At 48.9% G+C, this 18,588-nt stretch overlaps 1 protein-coding gene across 3 annotated transcripts in view; it reads right to left on the reverse strand.

Moving 5' to 3' along the window:
- Positions 1-2,016: 2,016 nt before the first annotated feature.
- Positions 2,017-18,588, reverse strand: part of KIAA0319L (KIAA0319 like) — a 121,589-nt gene continuing 105,017 nt past the window's right edge. For all 3 annotated transcript variants that reach the window (XM_079130059.1, XM_079130060.1, XM_079130061.1), the window contains exons 13-21: positions 18,205-18,353; positions 17,033-17,184; positions 16,539-16,677; positions 14,719-14,878; positions 10,804-10,946; positions 9,871-9,993; positions 9,065-9,155; positions 7,812-7,903; positions 2,017-3,196 (exon numbers count right to left, since the gene is read on the reverse strand). In XM_079130059.1, the coding sequence (XP_078986185.1) occupies positions 3,009-3,196; positions 7,812-7,903; positions 9,065-9,155; positions 9,871-9,993; positions 10,804-10,946; positions 14,719-14,878; positions 16,539-16,677; positions 17,033-17,184; positions 18,205-18,353 (1,237 nt within the window). In that variant the 3' untranslated portion in view covers positions 2,017-3,008. The remainder of the gene's footprint in view (positions 3,197-7,811; positions 7,904-9,064; positions 9,156-9,870; positions 9,994-10,803; positions 10,947-14,718; positions 14,879-16,538; positions 16,678-17,032; positions 17,185-18,204; positions 18,354-18,588) is intronic.

The raw sequence follows: 18,588 nt of genomic DNA on the forward strand, positions 1-18,588 counted from the left end.
GAACCTCAAGGGCCTTTTCCTGGGCTGATCAGGAGTTGGTGCCTGGTGGCTTCCTTCTTCATCTACCAAAACCCAGTCTTTTGGAGCTGAGCTGCTAAGAGCTATTTTTCCCCTTCACAAGGGTATGGTATGCCTGCACAAATTACCTGAGAATTTTTTTTTTTTTTTTTTTTTAAATGTTGCTGGGCAAGCACTCTTACCAACTGAGCTATCTCCCCAGCCCTACCTGAGGAATAAAAGATAGTTAAATACTTAAAAATCAAACTCTGGGTTTAGGTTCTAGGGTTCAGTGCTTTTTAAAAGTTTCCCAAGTTATTCTTATAAGAATCATAATAAGGGAGAACCACCAATGTCAATGCACAAAAATGTGTTGATTTATTAGAGGAGGGGATAAAATACAGCCAGGAAGTTGTAGTAGGGCACCGAAGTAAGTCGCCAGGAGAGGTACTCGGTATCAGCACTCAGAACTGGATAAAAGTTCCCTTCCCATGAGAGGTAACTTCAGTTTTATTTCTTGTGATCAGGGGAGCCTAATGGGTACCCTCCAGTGTCAAACCTGAGCAACTTGGTGCTCCTGAGGCGGCAGGGAAGTTGTGCCTGTTTGGGTAGCACTTGGGCACAGGTGCACACCCTGTTCTAGGGGCAGGGCGGAGGCACGACAGTGGATGGCAACAGCCCAATTCTATTAGACATTAGGTAGCCACCGTCAGCAGCAGCCACCAGATGGGGGGTTAGGGAGTGGGAGGGTTACAGCGGTGGCCGAGTTTGACCAGAGCATATATAGGGGTCCTCAAATCAGTCAACACAAGTCCACAAAGGTGTTAGGGCTGTTCCACCAGCCTGTCTTGGGGACTGATGGCCCAACTGCAGGCATCTTCTCCCAGTGTGTGTGAGGATCTGTGCAGCTATCGCTGCTTACCAGACAGACAGGCCAGGGGAAAGCCAGGGCCCTCAAACCCTGAGATACTTCCTGAATTCTTCGAAGCTGCTTGCAGTGCCCTGGCTTCACCAGGTCCTTACCTTCCTACATGTCCACCTGCCTAGCCAGCCTCACCCAGCTCCATTGTTTTTGTTGCCCAAGCTGCAAATAGTTAATAGTTTCTGCTCTGTGTAGGCTGAATGTTTGGTCAGGCTCCTCCCCTAGTGCCCACCACGCCCTGAGCCCACCTGCTGTGGCCCTGTCAAGACTGCAGCACTGCCACCATTCAGCCCTATCACTCTCAGCTGAGCAGGTCTGCCCCTCACTTGGAGTGTACACTTTGGCAAGCTAGAGCTCTCTCTGAACTTACTCCCTCCACCTTCATTCAGGATGGGATGGCTGCAGCTGTGTGTCACTGACCATGCATTTCTCACCTAGAGGTCCTTGGGGGGCCCTGTACTAGGGGCATCAGCATCTTCTAGGCAAATTCTCATGCTCCATCCCAGATCTACTGCATTGGAACACCAGGACTGTTTCTGAAGAAGTCCTGAGCAGTGTGAGCAGGGGCTCTGTTGAGCCTGAGCTCGGTCACCACATGTGTAGACTGAAGCACTTTTTGCTATGCCTTGGCTTCTGGTCCTGTCCAGAGACAGTGGTGCCTTCCTGCATCTGGCTTTTATACAGAGCCTTGGGCAAAACACAAGTACAATGGCCTTTGCTCTCATCTCCCTTTCTTGGCCCAGCCCTCCCCCTCTTTCACATGCCCAGCAAAGGACTCCATGAACAAAGCAGAGTGCTACTTGGGGCCTGGTCAACCCAAGGGAGAATCTTAGGACACTCTGTCCCCTAGCTTAGACATAGAGGGACATTTATTATTTCAATATTAATAAAAGATATGGGAAGAAAGGACAAAAACTCGCCTCCCTTAACCAAAGGGCAGGAGTGCTGCACACCCCCACCACCACCACCAATGCAGACAGGGCCCAGCACCAGGGGTCATATGTGCTGATGGCAGGTCCAAGACTGCCTGCCAGAGGCCAGCACCTTGCAGGCTGCAGCCATGGTTGGCCCTGTGACACAGGTCAGAGATGTAGGCACACAATTAAATACATGTTTAATCACCTCACAACACACAGTAGTGCAGTAGTAGAAATGTCTTTTTTTTAAAAGTCATTCCCCCAACGCTCCCATTTCTCAACTCCCAGATACTAGGTCTGAGGAACAGTGACAAACCAGTGGGATTCCTCTCTGTTTGAAGGAGCTGAGAGTCTTTCTGAGTTAAAGTTGCCTTGTGAGCAGCCAAGAGCCCTATGAGGAGGAGATGCACACGTTCACTCAACACACACATGCAGTGGACACAGAAAAAAGACAGACGGAGGGATGGGGGGACCACAGTGGGCAGTTAAACACATGCACTCTCACGACACAACATTCCAGTCTGTGGCTGTCTCCTCTATGGACAGAGCGGTGGCCTGAGCCTGGAAGCAGCAGAGGGAGAGAAGGGGAGGCTGCCTGTGTCAACTGCCCCTAAAGCCAGGGCCCCCTTGTCACCCCTGGATAGCCAATCCTCTCCTGATAGTGCTGATCAGAGAAGGGAGCAGGTTCCCAGGCCAAGGGCCAGGCATTGTTTCTGCACTAGTGTTTTAGTATCAGTAGTGGGACAGGGATGCCACATCCTCTTGGCCCACTATGCCCCAGAGAAGAGAACAATGAACATGCCCTCCATCCGGTCCCTGGAGCCAGGAGGCTGCACTACCACAGGGCAGCTGGAGAGGATGCTGAAGCAGGTTGTACTTGCCCTTGGGCGGGGAGGAAGGGCTTGTAATAAAGGAGGCCCTGAGGTGCGGATAATCTGGGGGCCTACCAGACAGGTTCAAAGAGGAAACCTTTTCATTCACAGCTTCATTCACGGGTTCCTGGACAGTGTCTGTGATTCAAGTACCAGCAGTTTGGGGTGGGGTGTTGGGGTGGAGTGACCAGCAGGTACTGGGAGATCAGCTGCCCGCAGGCTTGGGTGGTGGGGAACCAGCCTGGCCGTGCGTGGGCCCTGGCACTACCAACCCCTGCTCTGAGGAGACAGACCAGGTAGCTATAAGATCTCCTCTCGTGGACTTCTAGCCTTCAGTGGTGTCTGCCCGTTGGGCACGGAGCCATTCTGACCATGCAGGAGTTTGCCCTTCTCCCGGTCCGGCCACGTGAAAATGGCATCATCGCTGTCTAGCTCCGACTCTGAGTGCATCAGGCTGCTGCTCAGCATGGGGCCTTTGTGTTTGATGCCTGCAAGGAAGACGACGAACCCCAGTGTCAGGAGACAGCCCTTCCCAGGCCCAAGCCACACCCTGTACCCTCATCCCAGCCCAAACAGGAGCCAAGGGACAGTCCACTAAGGGAAGTCACAGAAAGCACAGCCTGGGGATCAGACCTGGGCTCTGCTGCTGGGTCCTTACCCCAAGTATTCCTGAGCTCTGGTTAGTGCCCCCCAGTGGCATTCTACTTCCTTCTAGATTTGGAGTGTGTTATCACACGCCTTTCTGAACAGGGTGGTGGAATGAGGTGGGAGGCAGGAAAGCCAGAGAATTCAGACCCTGGAGAACGAGCCTCTAGCCATCTCCTAGCTCAGTAGGGACAGTGAGTCCCTGACAGCGTGAGGATGCAGCCTCACTCCATGTCCATGTTGGCTCCATGGTTCTGGGTTGACTCTGGCTTCACTGGGTGGGCCCTGGAGGTGGGAGAGCAGGCATGTGGCAGAAGTGGGAACTCTCAAAGTCCCAAGCAACCATCTCATCAGAACACAAACCAGGGACCATGAGAAGCACCTAGGTCAGAAAAGATGCCTAAGACTGCAAGCCATGTTATATGCCACCTGTGCTACTTACCTGCTGGCTGCTGCTGCGCCAGTCAGAATGAGGTCTGGTAATAGTTTTGGGGCGGATCCTGCTCAGCAGCAAAATGGCTGCCCTCTGGCTGGTGCAAATACTCCAGAGAAAGCAAAGGGGAGGCTAGAAGTAGGAGTTGCCAACAGGGACACCGCACCATGGCAGTGATCCGGGCCTAGCTCTGTCTGCCCCCAAGAACTAAGGTCTTTCCTTTATTGAAAAGGTGACCAGTCAGATGAGCTGCGTTTGAACCAGCCACCCCCCAAACCTTATCACCTAACAGTTACTCTCCAAAACGTCGCAACAGTGTCTCCAGAGCCTGGGCTACCCTGCCCTTCCCAGCCAGCCTGATTTATAGCTGAGTGCTCTGGGTTCCCTGATAGCATCTGCTTCTTGGGGACCATACCTCTTGCCAACTTAGCCTCCGTGCAGTTTTATCTGTGCTGTGGCTGAGAATCTGGCAAGGAGCTTGCGCAGCCTTTTCCACGTCAGGGTCACAGCCCTGGGACGTGACTGTACAGTTGCCCTCCCCTGGTTCTAAGAGCAGCAGAAGAGCACTGACAGCTGAGGTTTCTCCCCAGTACGGTGGGGACAGTGGCCAGCGTAAAGCCGAGGACAGGGAAAGGCCTTGCTGTGCCCCTGGAGTTTCTATGCCCACCCCTGCCTCCCTGTCCTTTAGGGAGCCTTTGCCTTCCAGGGCTACCCACAACAAGGAGAGGGACCCACTGGGGACATCCATCCCTGGCTCCAGAGCCAGAGACTCACCCAGGGCCCTCCCACCATTAGCTCCTGTTGGCCTAAAGAACTGAGTGGACTTCGCCCTAAAAATGGCAAGCTGGGACACATACTACCAATGAAAGCTGAACATCCACGTCCCCTGAGACTCAACAATTCCATTCCTAGGTCTACACCTAATAGAAATCCACACCTGTGTCCATCAAAGGCACAGACAGGAATGTTCACAGCACCCTTGAGCTAAAATGGAAAGAAACTGCCCATTGACTATAAATGGTGAATAAACACACTTATACAACAGAAATTGGACAGCAATATGAATGAATGACAGATTAATTTCATCAATTTAATGGTGAGTGAAAGGAGCCAAACACATGATTCCTTTCATATAAACTACTCCAAGACACCAGTGTGAACCAGGGGAAGGGCACTGATAGGACAGAAGCACAAAACAGGGACCTGGAGAGCTAATTACCTGAGTGCATTCACCTGTGGAGACCCAGCATGGCTATACCTACAATTTTCTGACCAGATTGGGTTGAACCACAGACTATTTTGCAGGTCAAAAAGTTAAATACCAGTAATTTAATATGGTTTAATCTATAATATTTTAATACAACTTTTTGAAAACATAAACAAAAACAACACCAATAGAATAGCAAAACAAAACCAGACCCCAAACCAGAACTACTGACCACAGACCTGTCTCCTGAGGGCAGGCATCTCCTGGCTCCATGCAGCTGCCCTGCTTTCACGGCCCACACCCGACGGGCCTCCATTCAGCCTCGACACCACACACTGCCCTCTCTGTGCCACATGCCCACTCTCAGCTCCTCATGCTGAACTTCTGTAGCTCTACACCTGTGTGATGTGTCCCTGAACCCAAGTGGCATCCTGCAGTGGCTGCACCTTTGTTGAACCTGCCCATCCACAGAGCCAGAGCACAAGCCAGCACTTCTGGCTGCTCAGACCCATTGGTGGGTCCCCTCCTTCCCTGGCCAGAGGCTGCCCACAAGAGGAGGACACTGTTGAACCTCTCACCCTGTCTCACAGGCAGATTCTGGTGCCAGGTGTCCGGTGAATGTTCTCCTCACCATGTTGGCTCCTGAGCTCAGCACTGCCCTCAAGAGGCACCTTAATGCCACAGCCCCCTCCTCCACAGGAATGTCACCTCTGCCAGAACCATACCTTCTGCATCTCTGTGCATAGGAGCCACCACTGAAGCCCTGGCCCTCTGTCCTGCTACTCCAACTTTCATCATCTAGTTTTGAAAAGGACCCCTCCATGCCCCAAAAAGGACTTCTGAATGCGTAGGGCCTCCACTTCCTAACCACCCTACTTCCTGGCTGACCACACTCACATTCTGTCCTAGCTCTCGAGGTGGCTGGTATCCTCCCAGGGTCATCATTCATGCTGACTCTCGGACCTTAGCAGCAGCAAGCATTGACTTCAGGGTCCCAGCCCTTCCTAACAGTCTACCTTGGGGCCCTGGCCTTCCCTGGTCAGGGCTGCAGGCCCCAGCTGTGGGGGTCTCATCCTCACCAGCAGGGGATGGCTGCCCTCTGTACCTCCAGTCCTGAGTGTTCTGCTGAGTTCAATTTAATCCATCTCCTCTCACCCAGTTGCTGCACCAGACGTCCAGCTCTGTCAACCATGCTATTATTCTCTGTCTCTCAGCCCAGAAGTTGGCCTCGACTCTGCTGCCCCACTGACACGATACTGTTCAAGAAACTGTCACTCGTCCACAGACCACTGCAAAACTCTCCTTGTAGCCTCCCTGTCACCTCTTCCCTTCAATTGGTTTATGTGGTCAGCAGGTTAATTTTCCAAAGATGGCACTTTCAAGATGTCTTTTCTCATCACCATCAGAACAAATATATCTGTGCCCCCTTTAGAAGTACCAGTGGCTTCCTCTATTTAGAAGAAACCCACAGCCAGGTCTCTGCTCCCCTGCCCAGCTCATCTGCCCAGCATGTCACCTCTGTCTCCTTCCTCCAACAAGCTCTGCCCTCCAGCCAGGCCAGCCCCACCTGTGATGCTCAGTCCAAGCGTGTCTGCCTGGCTCACTTCCACCCAATGGATTACTCTTTATGAAGACTTTTCATGATCACACTTCGTGTAATTGTGAGCATGACTTGGGGAGGGGACGGGGGATGATAAAGAGCTTTCTGAACAGATACACAAAATAGTAGAACTTGTTCAGGAAAGAGGAAGATCCTAGAAAAACAAACTGACATGAGCTCACAAAGGCCCCACTAGACCAAAGCTGTAGCTTTTTTGTGCTGGAAACAGAATCACGAAAAGATTCCAAGACGGAGAAAAAGAGAGTAACGCCATAAAGGTGAACTCGGCACTGCAGAGGGTGGGTGTTGTGGCTTTCCTCAGTCCTCTGCTTCCTGATGCGCTGGCTTGAGGCAGGCCCCGCCCACAGTGCTCAGATGGAGCAGAGCCCAGGATGGGCTGCCTGCCCAGGAACGCTTCCTCTCTGCAGATATGTCTCCCCAACCAGGCTGAAATTCTCTGATGCCAGAGCCTGTCAGGACTCTACTTCCTGCAGCCTCCTTTAACACAAAGCCCAAAGCAGGAGGGGGTTTAATTAACATTTTCTATAAAAATGGTTCTACTTGCAGAGGATTTGCAATAGCTTATATGCACAGCTATTTGCAATAGCTTAATAGCACAGCTCCCATAAACAGATGGCACCTGTTCTGTGGCATGCATGATGAGGGGGTCCTCACCACATAACCAAGCCTAGCAAAGAAGAGAGGCCCACAACCCATCTAACTCCGCCAGTGCCACCACTCAATCACTGGTGCTGCTGGTGCGTAGGAAACCCTTCAGTGGGAGGCACGTGGCAGACAGTTGTCTGAAACACCTACAGCCAGCAGGGCAGCTGGGAGCATCTCTGCCTAAGTCAAAGATGGCAGCTGTGGCCCACCAGATGATGGAGAGAGGAGGGTGGAAGGAGGTGACTGAGAAGGAAGTAAGCTAGCAGACACTTGTTCTGATCTGCTCTGTGTCCAGAAAGAACAGGCATAAGGGGCCAAGGACCTTGAACCTCACCACATGGACAGCTTGAAAAGCTGAATCCAGATGGTAAGCCTGAGGGAGAGCAGGCAAGGGAACCAGGAGGCCTGGCATCTCTGCGGAGTGGAAGGAGCACTGAGAGGTGGGCCCAGTAGTCGGCCCGTCCCGCCTGTACTTTCCACAGGCACGGGAACCACGTCTGCAGCACGAAGCTGTGGGCCAATGAACTGGTCACGATCCAGCTCCCAGCCTACCTGCTCGGGAGGTCGGCTTCAGCTCCAGGCTCTCCTGATCTGTGGCATCCAGGATCTTGTACCTGCTTTTCCTCTTGGGTTTTCCTTTTTGCCTAAAACACACAATTCCCATCCCTGCTCAGGAAAGATGCTCTCTTGAGGCTCAGGACAAGGGCCAGTGTATGCAGGGACCTCCCTTGCTGGTGGTTCTCCTCATTCTGCAGCCACGGAAGGTGGCAACTGTGATTTGTTCCTCAAAACACCTTCCTCACATGGGGCTGGGGTTGTGGCTCAGTGGTAGAGCCCTTGCCTAGCATGTGTGAGGCACTGGGTTTGATCCTCAGCACCAAATATAAATAAACAAACAAATAGATAAAGGTCCATCAAAACTTAAAAAAAAATAAAATAAAAAATAAATAAAATAAAAATGTTCCTCACAGCCCTGGGAAGGCAAGGGAGCTGTGACCATGTTATGGTCTCATCACTCCACATACAGCAAGGACCACAGAAAAGGAAACCTGCGCGTGGCATGGGAGGAAGCAGCAGCAGACTCCCTGGTGTTCCTGAGGTGGTTCAAGGTGGTTGTCTCAGGCGGGTGGGAATTTTTAAAATTCTCTTAATTTTCTAAGTTCTATATGAGGTAACATTGCAGGTTAAATCCCAGCCCTGTCACTCACTAACTGCATCTCAGACAGGTGACATGATTTTCTGAACCTATGTTTCCTAATTCATAAAATGAGAAAAGGCTGCTACAGGTATAAAGAAGATATTACCTATAAAATGTTATCATAACACACAGGAAACACAGAAGTCATATTAATAATGAAAAACTATAATAAATGTAACTATGGAATGTTGTAAGACTACATGGGAAGACTTAAATGAAGAAACCTAAACCACTCATCATCATAAACCCAAGTCTACAATTGTGTGAAATCAGATACGCATACGATTCTCAGCTAGGAAGGAAGCTGTGTGAAAACTCCTGTGTTCAAGTGTAAGGCTGGGGGTAGAGCATCCAAGGAGTGCACCTGGGTGGGATCCACTCCACCCTCCTCCACCCCAGGGTTCTGAGGCTGTGGATCTCCACAGCAACAGTCTCCCTACCTGACCAAAGGTATGTGGGCCTGCCCTCAGCAGAGTTTGAGGGTGAGGAACTTTCTGCATAGGCCTTGTGTGAGCCAAACCCCTCCAACCATGACTGTGGTCCTTCAGTGTGGAAAGTACCAAATGACAAGCCCCCCAAATGAGTTTCAAAGGAGAATCCATCTTACCTCTTACAACAACAGACTGCAGTCCAAGACAGGATCCCCAAGGCAACAACAATAACAAAGGTGGCAATGATAACGTATAACACACTCCACTCTGTCAAGAAAATCAAAATGGTGAGGCTGGGAAGAGAGAAGCTGGAAGGCATGGACGAGTTGTCCTGCTTGGGCAGGAAGTAGTCTTTCGCCAGGAAAGACCAGACCCTGGAGCCCAGGAGAGCTGAAGCCTGCAAGCTTCTGAAGGGTCCCTACTTCCCAGGCCCTGCTGAGAGTGCTCTGAGGTCCTGCAGTAGTGTGCAGGCACAAGTCTACATGAGGGGACTGCAGGCGTCCACTAGGTGACAGCACGCAGGTGCTCCAGAAGGAGAGACGCCATGTGGGGTACTGCAGCATCCATCCGGTCTGATTTAAGCCTCGTTCTTCTTCCATGAGTGCTCCAGAGTTTTCTTCCCAACCCCCAGTACTGAGGGTTGAACCCAGGGGCACTCTACCACTGAGCTACATCTCCAGCCCTTTTTATCTTTTATTCTGAGACAGGATCTCACTGAGTTTCCCAGTCTGTCCTCAAACTTGCCATCCTCCTGCCTCAACTTTCCTTTCTGAGTTGCTGGGATTACAGGCATGTACACCATGCCCAGATTTTTCACTAACCTTGAGCAAGTGTGAAGAAAAAAGGAAATGCCCCCTGCAAACAGAAAGCACACTGAGTTCTCTTCCTCACCTGCTCATCTCCTGAGAAATACCAGTACCTGTCCCCTTGGTGCAGATCCACACTCCAGCCACAGCAACCAGCTTGGGCCACACAGACTCACCACAATTGCTGTCTCCATCTCTCAGTTGCACCTTGATGAAATTCTCCATCCAAAAAGGGTCACAGATACATCTTTTGGTGAATGAATCACAGTGGCCATGCTCAGAACAGTTCAGTTGACATGCTATCGGTGGCAGGAAAAGGAAAATGTTCACAATCAGTGCCAAGGGGACAACCAGCATCCAGCATGTGGGGCTGTGGACACTCAAGCAAGCCCTGCTCAGTGCCCTGTGGTGCCATTTCCTGGCGAGCAGACCCAAGAGCTTTCACAGCATGGCTGGTACATGCTGCATGAGGCAGAGGGGTCAACAAGGCCACCAGAGACAGCTCTGGTTGGTCTTCCCTTGCTCTATGAGAGACTCTCCAGCTTTTACATCCCATACACCCACTTCTGAGAACAACAAAACTTCAAAAAGTCAATACATAGAGTATAACAAAGGGAGTAGTTATATTGAATGTGGTTTGAAATATTTAAGAACACAAATTTTTGAAATAATATTAAAACATTAATAAGATTTAGTAGTGGGTCTAACTATTATAATGCTGAAATAGTAGTGATGAGTAAAAATGATGCTCTGTCATGTAATGTGATAGAAATGTGATTTCTGTTGCTTGAAGTCACAGGTGCTGCTAATAGTACCCATCTGTGTCACTGAGGGAGATTATGAATTTTAACCTGAGGTTAGTGAAAATAAAGAGGCAATTTTTTCATTCAAGCTGCAGCCTCCCTGAGCACTCTTAGGGCGCACTGGCACAGGGTATAGGGTAAGGACCCCTAGGCAAATGGGGACTCCTGCCATAATGGTGGTGCAGGAAAACGACTAAGCGTTCCCAGAGAAAGGAGGTGAGCACAGCAGGGCAGAGGAAAGCCGTGGGATGGGCAGAAAGCCGTGGGATGGGCAGGCTCTCCTCCCAGTGTCCCGGGATTACTCACTGACAGTACTGATTTCCAGGGCTCCAAATATCAGGAAGTCTGCCTTTTGCTTTCGCAGCTCACTCTTGAGCATTGCTGCCACCTCGTGGCCTTTGAAGATCTGGTGCGGAGGCTCGTTCTGCACAAAAAATACCATCTTGGTGCTGCAGAGACATGTGACGGTATGATGAGCTGGAGTGATCCACAGGGCCGCAGGAGCTAGCACTTACTAATTACCAAGAACCTTCTGCTGTGCCTGACACTGTGCATTCTGTCACAGAAAGCCAGTGAGAAAGTCTTATCAGTGCCATCTTCATTTCACAGAGGACAATCTGGGGCTCAGAGGGGTTGAGTAACTTGCCCAAGGTCACACAGTTAATTATGGCAGAGCCAGATCCTCACCCTGCCATGACTGACTCCAAAGCCTATACTTTAAAAATGCCCCAACTAACAGGATGACCCATTCCAAACAGCTAACAGGAGGAAGAGAAGATTGGGGATTTGGTTATGGCAATATTTGTCACAGCTGACCGTGGTGCTGCTGGGTTTGTGGCTTGGTCACTGGTTAAACCAACTTCAGTACTTTATAAAATGTAAACTGTTGGAAAGCATCAAAGATTATCAATAGGCCAAACAGCCAAAACGACTGTTACTGTAACAGTAAAAAGAAAGATGGTGCGGCTGGTACAAAACCGTTACTCCACGCCCAAAATCTCTGCTTTCTGATCATCAATTTCTATTCAAGATGGACCATGTCTGAACTCATATACGGGTAGCATGAAATCTGTTCTCTGTGTCTTTGCCTTAATTTTTGATAGTCTGCTTCTCAAACTCCATAAATCAAACCTTCCTAATCAGTGGGTCACATTAGATTTAAAGGTGTGCCCAAGACACTGACTCCCTCAGCATAGGTTGGTTGGGAGGACCCAGGTATCCCAAAGGCGCTGGACCAGTTGCTGCCAGTATAAGTAACCTTTATATTTATCCCAAGGTGTCAGTGCAAATAGTTATCATTTTCTATGCACAACATAAAAGTTTGGAAAGAACCATCATCAACTAAAAAACTTGCTACACAGTAAGACTAACAATGAAGTCTTGCAAATTCCAAAAATCAAGAAAACACACCTTAAAAGATGTATGGTCCATGTCCCATTATTTTCTCCCAGTTACCTACTCTGTACTTATAGTTTTAGTTTCTGTGGGTATACTAATAACTCTCAAATCATTATCTCTTCTCCCCACAGGACCAATAGTGACCACTCTATACCTGCAAATGCTTGTAAGAATATCTACTCCAGATCTCTCGGAAGCCTGGAACCCAACATGTCTCAAAATAAACTCATGGGCTGGGGAGATAGCTCAGTCGATAAAGTGCTTGTCTTGCAAGCTCAAGGCTGTGGGTTGGATTCCCAGCACCACAAAAAAAAAAAAAAAAACTCATGGTAATAACCATTAATTGAGTGCGTTAGGGATGTATATAAATATCATGTTATTTAATCTTCGGTATCAATCTTATAAAATAGGTACTAGCATTTTCACAGGTGACACAGGTTCTGAGAGGTGAAGTGGCTGTGCACATCACACAGCTCACGCTGGTATGCAGGAGCTGTAATACCCCACCTCCCCCAAGCTGAATTCTCAGCTCAGTCAACCCAGTCTAAGCAGGAACCCAGAGAAATCCAGATGCCTCTCTCTTTCTCGTACCTTGTGATGGCAAGTCTGAACAAATCCACCAACAATGCTGTCACCAGCACTCTGGCTAAAACCTTTCAACTGCTTCTACCTACCCGATTTCCACCAACCTGGACTTTGCCCTGTTGCTACTCCTAGGCTGCTGAGCATACCAAGAAAGAGGAGGAAGGAGGAGAGAGGAGGAGGAGAGAAGAAGAGAGGAGGGAGGAGGGGAGGGGAGGGAGAAGCATGAGTGGGAGGAGGGAGGAGAAAGAGGAGAATGAGAAGGGGGAGAAAGAATGAAGGAAGGAAGGAAGGAGTGAATGAGTGAGTCCTAATCAAACTGTCTCTGGTCCAGTCGACCCTGGTTGCATATCAGATCCCCTGGGAAGCTTTTAAACCTTAGGTGCCCAGGTCCCACTCCAGCTGAATCCTACTTTCCAGGGCTAAGGCTTGGGCAATGGTACTGTCATAAAGCCCCAGGTCATTCTAGTGCGTAGTCACAAGTGGGAAGCACTGTTCTCCCTTCATGTCTTGAACTCTGACTGAGACCCTAATATTGCTCAAAGCTGGCACCCCTCTGCAGAGCTGCTCCCAACTTTCACCAGTCTCCTGCTTCCTACTTCACCCTCCCCTCCTCGAGGCCGATGGCCCTGACCCTGCCACACAGACAAAACATGGGACTTGGCACCAATGCTCCAACTTCCCTCGGCTGTAATTCTCCCTCCTCCTCCAGCTCTACCACACCAGCCCCAGGTTTTCCTCAGTTCAACTGTTTATCTCCATCACCTCCTTTTCCTCAGCGCTCTGCCCTCAACAGATAGAAAGGCTCAAAGATTTACTGTCTCAAAAAGGCCTATTTTCATCCTGTCCCCCATAGGACTTCCAGTAACAGCTTCTGCAGAGGTTCCTACTTAGAAGCTCTGCCTCAGACGTGACGCCTCCTTCTGCTGTCACTGGCTTTGTGGGGTTCAGGGGAGCCTGACCCACCCCAGCTGTTGTGCATTCTCACTGTACCACCGCCCACAGCATCTGAAGGTACCAGCAGCCACCAATGCCAGACTGTACCTCAACTTCCAGCAGATCACTGCCACCTGGCCTTCATCCCACCTCCCTGGCTGTTCTTTTTAGTTTCTCTGCTGCCTCGTCTTCCTCTGCCTCTTCCTTAAATACTGGTGTTCTCCAGAATTCTGTCCTTGCCCTCTTGTCACACCCTGATGTGACTCATCCATCCTTATGGCTTTGACTTCTGCCTAGACACTGGTGACTCCTGGCTCTTCCTTTCACCCCAAGTTCCAGCCTATACTTAGGACCATCTGGGGAACATCTCCCCGTGTAGACCATAAGACAACCTAAATTCAATAGTCAAAACGGGTTCCTCCTTCCTCCCTAATCTCATTTGTTGGCCTGAACCATCCATCCAGACCTTCAAACCAAAAGCGACCCACAGATCACCTCCATTTCCCAAGGACCACCAAGGTCTGCTAGTTTGCCTCTGGATATCTTCTTTTTATCTCTCAATTCAGGGTCACCACCTTTTTATTGGGCTAGTCCAGAAGATCTCTGATTGGCCTCTGTTTCTTCCCATTTTAGCTGAATCTCCACCCTACTGATTTTACTTTACAGAAAAATCTAATTATGTCATGTCCTTGCTTTAAAAGCAAACAAAACCTCACACACATAAAACTAACTTGGGGCCTCCCACCAAAACTGTCACAGCTAAACTTGGCTTGCATGCAGTGTTCTCAGGCTCCACAGGCAGCCTTATCTTTGAACACATCCTGGGGCTCCCTAAGCTCTGAACCAAATGACTTCTTCCAGAAGAAACCTGGCACTTTCCACCTCAGGGTCACAGTTCATGCTGCTCCCCTCTTCTGAACTTCCTTCTAGTTCTCCTGTACTGGTCAAAGCATGTTCTACTTCTGGAAAATCTTTGGGCTCTCTTGGAATTCTCCAGAATTGACTACCCTTGCCTTTGAGGTTCCCTGATAGCACATACTGTGTCAAATTTGCCCCATAATGAGGTGATATGTTTACTTGGTTACCTCCCTTCCCAGACTGTAGTCTGCAAAAAGTAACAGAACCCACCCTCAGACCTTGTGCCCTAGCACCTGGCTGGTATGCAGTACAGAGCATGCAACCTGTGTCAGAAGGGCAAGCTCATTAATGAGACTAACACCATGAGTGGTTCCTGGTTAGAGAGCCCATCATTCTCCATCTACCCGCTGACCTTTCCTTTTCTCCCCCCATTCATTGCCCAGCTACCTCTGCTCCGTGTACGGCTGAATCTTTTGCACAATGATGTCGGAATCCAGCACCCCCAGGAGGACCCCAATCTGGCGGATGAACATCCCCTTCAGCCTCTCAGTTAGCTGACTGACGTTGACATCCAAGATGATCTCCACCAGGTTGTTTTTCCTGGGATCTGGAAAGCATGTGGATTGGTCATGGCTTTGCAAGTAGGAGAGTTAACACAGACCTGCCACTGTGCATTTGCTTTGTCATAGGAGGGGAAGTAGTGACAACATTTAGTCCTTCTTCCAGAGGTAATGGATAATAGTAAATTCTTCACAAGACAATCTGGGGCTGGCTTGGAAAGCTTTATAACAACCTGAGAACTGCCACATGTGTGCTGGGGGCAAGGTTAAGCAGGGAGGCAAAGGGCTTAGTGAAGGGACAAGGGAGGAGGGGACACTGCAGCCTTTGTTTTAAAAACCTCTGTCCCAGTGGCACTGCTGAGCTCTCCAGGCCAAGAGAGGAGCCATGCAGTCTCTCCTGATCCCATCTGACTTTCAGTGACTTGCTGTACTTTGTCTATGACAACAGGAGGAAAAATGTCTATCTCAGTCTTATTGAATATTATCAGTAATGTGAGTACATCCATTTCTGTAGGTTTAAATACAGGAAACACAAAGAAAATCCAGGTAGCTAAGGAAGGATTTCCTTAGAGCAAACACACAGCTACACTGTCTTTTTACAAGGCCAGAACTGAAAGACTACCATGCTTTACTTCTGAACATGTCCTAAAGACTATTCCACATTTAGAAGTTAAAGTGAATTGTTCAGAATACCTTATTTACAAATACTTGTATCCACCATTTGCCTGTTCTACCTGATTTCGAACACAGAAGAAACTCTATGGTGTCTTGGCTGTTGTCCTTCCCAGGGACCCAGGGAAGTCTTCCCAGGTCTAGAAGACTTCCCAAGATCCCTTCCCATCTAAACCTCTATGCATGAGCTTGACCTAAGTAAGACTAAGCTTAAAGTTAATACCTGCTCATCAGAACCCCAGGACGTACAAAGCTCTGCCCCACCTCCACATTCAGTTCCACCAAATTAGTCTCAAAGTAAAACAAAAACATGGTTATATGTAAGAATAAAATTTCATTTCTGGAAATCTCAAATGTATGCAGGTCACCAGTCACATTACCTTTCCTGAGCTGTCAGATAGAGCCTGAGGCTCAACTTATACAAATGATTTCGTTTTCTGCATCTGGTGCTGATGAGACATCATGATTTGAGCTACTCCTGTGCTCAGGTTCCCAATGCATCTGAGCCTTATCTCCTCAGCCACAATAGCGGACAAAGTGCTGGCTGGGGCACAAAAGCCTGGTTCTGGCACAACTGCTGTGTGACACTGAGCAAGCCCTGCCCTGTCTGAGTTTTGGTTTTTCCATCTGAGATGAGCAGATGTATAGGTAAGAGGTATACTGCTGGAGTAAGAAGTTCCTAAGGACTTTGCAGCATGGAATTTCTAGATTGTTCTTCATTTTTCTTTTCTTTTTTGGAACCGGGGATTGAACCCAGGAATGCTTTACCACTGGGTTCAGCCCTTTGTTATATTTTATTTGGAGACAGGGTCTCACTGAGTTGCTGAGGCTGACTTTGAACTTGCAATCCTCCTGCCTCAGCCTCCCGAGCCACTGGGATTACAGGCATGTACCATCGCACCCAACTCTAGACTGCTTTTCAAACTGGGCATGCCATCTGGCTTTGTCCATGCTAGAGAGAAAGGCATCTCAAGTCAGAGGCCTCCATCAGCCCATCTGGCAGTTCCACTCAGTCTTATCACTAAGTGAACTCACCAGGTTTCACCTCCACAGTCGTCCGGTCTGTGTCACTCTCACCCTTTGCATCAGTCACTTTCAGGTGAAATGTGTAGGTTCCCTCAACCAGGTTGGAAAGAAAGAGGACAGGATGATGGTCGGAGTGATTTAACACCTCCTGTAGGGTTGAACAACACAGCTATGTTGCAGAACAAAATACCACTCCTTTCTTGAAGTCAGTTGCTGCTTCTGCCATAACTAGGTTCTGTCTGGGCTGGACTGTTTCAATCTGTGTCAGTTCCTGATCCATAACAACACTGCTGCCCACAGCTGCTAGGATCAAGGGACAGAAAACATTCTGTGCCACACTAGTTGCAGAGCGACTGAGCATAATTCACTTAACCTCTCTGGATTCAGAGAACAATCCAGGTTTGATGCCAGGGGCCTGTTAAAACAGACACTGGAGTGTTGGTTCCCCCTCATCAGCTGCTACTTAAGACTTTGTGCAGCTCCCCAGTTCCTGGCACACTTACCCCAGCTGCTGGGCTCCCTTCATCTCGAGTCCAGAGGTAGCTGATTATTCCCTTGTCATCTGAGGACTTGGAGCCATCCAGCTCTGCTGTGTTCATGGGCAAGGTAATCACCACATTCCCCAATATCTTGGCTACAGGTGGTTTGTTCATTTCTAACCAAAGATGAATCATTGAAATAATGAGACTTTTTGGAAAAGAAGGAATGCTGCTTCATGGTGCTTATGGGAAAATTAAATGAGCATCTCAAGCAGGGAGCTGTCTTAATGCCTGTCTGTGTCAGCAACCAGCAGTGCAGATTTAAAGCCACCAGAGCTACAGAAGCTCCAGTCCTACCCAGAGATATGTTCTCCTGACACCACACAGCAGGGCACAAGTGTACTTTCTTCCTGTGGTCTCATAGCAGCCTTCCTGAGAAGAAGCCACTTCCCCATCTTGGAGTTATATGATAATTGGAAACAAAGGCTCAAAGAGGAATAATTTAGCCTTGGGGTAGGTTTCATTCAGTTGACATCACAAATTCTTCTTTAAAATACCTTAAAATGTTATTCTCTGAATATCTTTTTCATTCCTCTGTTGGTACTTTACTGTAGAGAAAGGACAGTGACCACTCTGATCCTGGACCACACTAGCAGCTTTGTTTGCTGGGTGTAGCTCAGTACAGATTCAGCATAACAGACTATACTGGACGATCCTTGCACAGCAGATGGGTTTTTCTACCATCAGCTGATGGCCCCTCCTGGTCACTATGCCTGTCAAATCAGGGCATGTCAATCAACTACTGCCTCAAGTTGGCCTCAGCTTGTGGGCTCAAAGGACAGGCACAGGAAGCTGCAGTATAGCAGTCATTATAAGGCCTGACAGCAGGTGTCACTGTAGTTTGTGGGAGAGTCATGGAACCCCAAGTTTTAGCAGCAAAATCAAAATGCTGAATCCTAATTCTTTTCCTATTCAATTGGATACAGAAAGGGAAGGAGGAAGGGAAGGAAGGAAGTTAAAATTCATATTACAGTCACTCTCAATTAAAGACTGCATTTAAAAAAGCAAATAATAGCTACCCTCATCCCAATTTCTTCTCCACCTCTAATCAATTTCTGCAGCCAAACAAGACATGGCAGATTTCTCAGTCATCTGACCCAAAGAGGGTACTATACAAACTCAAGGCAGGAAGATACCTTCTTTGACAATGACATTCACAGAGCTCTGGCTTTGTAGGTTCCTCTCATCTTTGACAGTTAAGGTGAACACGTAGGTCCCCACTTGCAGCCCGCTCACAGTGGCAACACTGCTGTTAGCATTCTCCAGTTGCACCCCATCAGGTCCCCTGGAAAAAAGAATATTTGTGGGTGGAGTTGGATCTGCCTCTCCCCTGTCCCTGACACAACAGGAGGGGACCATTATTGCCTCAGCGGAGACATGAATAATTATTTCCCAGACCTTGACAGGACATGTTTAAAAATATTCCATTTGGACAAAGTGTCATTTGGCCCCAAAATACAGACTACCTGCTGGCCAGAAAGTTCCACTCACCAGCTTTCAAAGAGATCTAGGCTTATCCT

This window comes from Sciurus vulgaris (assembly GCF_902686455.1).
Source record: "Sciurus vulgaris genome assembly, chromosome: 1".
Lineage (NCBI taxonomy): Eukaryota > Metazoa > Chordata > Mammalia > Rodentia > Sciuridae > Sciurus > Sciurus vulgaris.